Genomic DNA, 4466 nt, shown 5'->3' with positions numbered 1-4466 from the left:
CATTGTTGTTGTCTTGAAGTTGTCTAAACATGAAACAAAGAAATTGTCTTAACATGATTTACATATTAACAGTGGCATTTGCATACAATCCTTTTGAGTTAGTGACTTTGACTTGTACAACTGGTTTTGCCTGATTTCTTCTACCAGTTCTCAGTGATTTTTGTAATTTGCAGCAGGCAATTCACAAGTTTATAGAGATAATGACAGTGTAAACCCAGGTTATTTTATGCAAAATGACCTGGGGAAAACATCATAAATTCGAATTTATTTAGTTAAAGGTCTGTTCAAAACTGGTGGAGAAGGGGTGCGTACTTTATTTGAGTTTTTCCATTTTACCTTTCAGTCCCAAAGATCTGTCTAAGACTTGTCCAAAATCAGGGGTGCGTACTTTAATTGGGGTGCGTACTTTATTCGAGAATATACGGTATGTCCAACCCTCGTAACAACGGGCACTACACCAGATAGTAAGTGACTAACTGACGGAGGTCATATACAAATCTAGACTCACCTCCCATATCCTGGATCCCGGGCGGGCGGAGTAGATCGCAGGAATCTGCCCTGCTGATGTGCGGAAGAAACACGCCCCAAACTTCCCGTCTCGAGGCTTCTTCCCAACGTGCCAGAACTTTTCCCTGCAGGGACAGAATAAAAAGAAACATTTAACTTGTATTTCTAATGAAACTTCACTATCTTGATATTAACACAATTACATTTCCATCTTGCTAATTTCAGTAGCAGTTAGAAAATTTTTTTTGGATCATATTCTCCCATCAGTTCAGCATAACATTCTGTTCCCCATGCTCAAAAGAAAAAAAGAAAAGAAATTCAATGTAGTATACATGTAACTATTGGAATTGTTATGACTATATACTTAGACAAAGAACAATACAGTCAAGAACCGTGATTACTGGTAAGAGGTCAAAGATCTTGACCCCAAAAGGTCAAGACAAGAGGAAAACTTGTGACCTTGAGTTCATGATCTCACCTGAGAGTGTCACACAGGTAACACCTGGTGAGAGTGGACACCATCAGTCGCTCGTTAGCAAAGTCCATCTGCACCACACTAGAGTCTGCTGTCAGCAGGAGCTCGGTCGGGACTTTGAAGAACCCCTTGGCCTGGAAGAAAGTAAGAAACACGTTATCTTACCTGTACTATAGCCTGGTCTAAGCGCTGAGTTTGATATTTCAGCGCTAGAAACAGCATGTTATCCTTCATAAACCATGTTATCTTTATCTTTATTTCAGCTGTAATGTATACGTATGGCTGACTCTATGCTGTAATGTATGGTTCTCTATGGTTCTTTGTTTACTATTTCTCCAAACTTTGAAATCGACAGTCTTACTTGAAATAAAAACGAGCAAAACAATCCTTCCCAGAGGACGGCACGTTTGCCACAGACACATATATCATGTAGAATGCAATAGCTGTAATGTATGGCTTAATGTGTGCTGCAGTACTCAAGGCTGTCTCTATAGCTCTTGGTTTTACTGTAAGTTACAACTTTTCGAAAATTTGAAATTGTCATACAAGCAAAACAAGGTTACCTTCCCCGAGGACGGCACGTTTGCCACCGAGACCTTGCCAGTGTTGTCCCCGACGAACAGGCGCGAGGACTTGTCGTCCCACTGCAGAGCCACAACCGTGTTCCCGCGGTGTTCCGGGGAGATCCGTAGCCGCTCTGGCTTCGCTCGCCTCTCGATGTTCAGTTCCCACACCACCACCAGGCCTCGACTGGGGATAAAATTAAACTTGAAATTTATTCTTGGGTAAAGGTGTACTGGGGGACCTACCTAAAAATGTGCATAATATATGTAAACGGCATAAATGAACATACATGTACATGAAGAAATCATCATCATCATCAAATTCGCCGCATGACAGTTTTGGTGAAGAAAAGAATAGAATATTCTGAATGTCAGCAAAACCTAATGACAAACCCTACTGCCTCTCTTAAGAGCTTGAATCTGAAATCTAAGTTCAAAAGCCTTCAAGAAGAAGTAATACAAGACCATTTTTTAACACAATCTAAACTTGCGTAAAATACATTATGCACCTAATCCTGCACAAATATGTTACAATAACCAATAAAACAGATTACCTGGTTGCTATGGCAACAAGATTGTCATCAGGTGCAGAGGTTACCATGGTGATGGCTCCTTCCTAGAGACAGACGAGGCAGACCAGCATTAACCAAGTCAAACATGACATATGTAGTATTGCAGCAAATCTACTAAGGCACACATCTTCTCTTCCCTCACTAGACCGTATTTGATTATCATGGTATGGTATGGCAGGGCTCGAAATACATTTTTTCTGCACACCTGCACTGGTGCAGGTAACACTAAAAATTACCTGCACCAGGCAAATTTTACCTGCACCAATCTGAATGTAAGTAGTGTGGATTATGCTAAAATTGTTCAGGAACCATTGCTATTTTTTCTTTTATAGTTCATAGGTGGTAACATTCAATGCAGCTGAAGGCAATCCATATACACCTAAATCATAGGATATTTATGTATAAAACCCTTTACATGGACAAGTGCAGGTTAGGTACAGGTAGACATCAGAAGTACCTGCACAGCTCAATATTTACCTGCACTAAACTGCATATGCAGGTGGTATTTCAAGCCCTGTATGGTGTGGTACATGAATGGCATTGTGACCTAAGGCAAGGGTAGCAGGGCTTGTGGAGTGACTGTGCGCCAGTTTACAGACACTAACGACGACTAGAGACGGCGAATTGCAACGAGTACTATTTAATGTGATCTCTAACCGTGCATCACAATGGGCTCAAGATGGCGGAACCGAACCATGCCATGCTGTGACCCAGAGGTCAAGAGTCATGATCTAATTAATATAATATGTTAGTGGTGTGAGTTGGTGGGGTGTGTTACCTTATTTATTATACAGCTACAGACACAAGTACTGAGAGTTTAAGATGTGTTACCTTATTGGCCAGCAGTTGGAGACACTTGAGCTTCTCCCTGTGGAAAAGGTACAGACCCCCCGTGGTGGTATCTGATGTTACCTTATACAGGTATATACACACTACATGTATGTACTAGTACAGGTATGGTTTTGTGAATTTAAGATGTGTTACCTTATTAGCCAGCAGCTGGAGACACTTGAGCTTCTCCCTGTGGAAAAGGTACAGACCCCCCGTGGTGGCACCCAGGCTGATGAACCGACGAGACACGCTCAGGCATGTGTACTGGCGACAAACAAACAAAAATAAACAAACACATATAAAAACATATAGCTCTTTCTTCTAGTCAAATTTGAGGCTACAGTTGTCTGGTAGTTTGTTTGGCAGTGGCATGTTTTTGCCTAAAATTTCTATGTATAAATCTTTTACTTAATATGAAAATATAGAATATACAGAAAGCTGTACATTGTATGTTCCATTTTTAAAGTCTCTGGTATGACTTAGTCGGGAATCAAACTCACAGCCTACTGACTGCAAGGTACTGTACATTAGACTGGTCTCCCATCCTGCAAAGCATACTAGAGATCGCTGTTGTTGTTTATATCCGGGGTATTCGGCGGTTGGTGCCTACCAGGACGTCAGCAGATTGGATTGAAAATTGACATTCAAATTAGCAGATCAAATTACCGGTTAATATGTAAATCAATCTTTTGCCAAACACCTACTTTTTGCCTACCACTGTGTCACCGTGACATCATCGTGATCGCTCGTATTGTCCAAGTCCTCAAGTTTTTTTTTAGTTTCACGTTCTCAGGGTCAACACCTGTATCTTCCACCTGAGGGAATTCTCACCTTGATTCTAGTTGACGTCTTGATGGGAGTCAGCAGGTCTTCCATCGAACTCAGGTCAGTCAGGACGTGACCTCCTGGGTCATAGGTCATGGCTGGGGTCAGGGCCGTGCTGGACACAGGGTCAAGGGTCACAGTCTGGGTCGGGGCTGAGCTGGATTCTGGTTCCATCATGTACTGTTGAAACAATTGCAGAGTAAGAGCATAGCATGGTCATTATCTAAAATATTAAAATGTAAGTTACCTTATTTACTTAATAATGATAATTTAAAAAATGGGTCTTTTATGTCACTCTAACTTGCTTAAAGTTTGTAATATGGAATTGTAAACACTTTTGATAACAGGCTTGCACATTTGTTGTTAAAGAGATCTCGAATAACTGACAGGTCACATTTGACTACACATTTACATTACCACAAGGTATGAAACTCACTCACTCACTCACTATCCAGTTTAACGTCTGTTGTTCCCCATCCCATGCGCTGCAGTGCTCAGTAATGAGTGCTAGACTAGGTTATGTGGGACATATGATGTTAGAACTATAATAAGAGGTCCTTGGTTCTTAATCTGCCATGTCACCGATCTTGGGAGTAAGGGTTTGAGAGGCTTTGAGAAAGGCTTTGTTTGTACTTCCCAGTGTGGTGGATCCAGTATTACAGTCGGTATACAGGCTACAGAACATTTAGCAAC

At 41.3% G+C, this 4466-nt stretch overlaps 1 protein-coding gene across 1 annotated transcript in view; it reads right to left on the bottom strand.

Annotated features, from left to right (window-relative positions):
• Window positions 1-3947, bottom strand: part of LOC118412998 — a 21330-nt gene extending 17383 nt beyond the window's left edge. The window contains exons 1-6 of the mRNA XM_035816095.1: window positions 3780-3947; window positions 3102-3212; window positions 2100-2161; window positions 1546-1732; window positions 986-1116; window positions 509-632 (exon numbers count right to left, since the gene is read on the bottom strand). Coding sequence (XP_035671988.1) covers window positions 509-632; window positions 986-1116; window positions 1546-1732; window positions 2100-2161; window positions 3102-3212; window positions 3780-3947 — 783 coding nt within the window. The remainder of the gene's footprint in view (window positions 1-508; window positions 633-985; window positions 1117-1545; window positions 1733-2099; window positions 2162-3101; window positions 3213-3779) is intronic.
• Window positions 3948-4466: the final 519 nt, after the last annotated feature.

Source organism: Branchiostoma floridae, chromosome 4, assembly GCF_000003815.2.
Source record: "Branchiostoma floridae strain S238N-H82 chromosome 4, Bfl_VNyyK, whole genome shotgun sequence".
In the NCBI taxonomy this organism is placed as follows: Eukaryota; Metazoa; Chordata; class Leptocardii; order Amphioxiformes; family Branchiostomatidae; genus Branchiostoma; species Branchiostoma floridae.
This window is presented reverse-complemented; position numbering and strand designations above follow the sequence as displayed.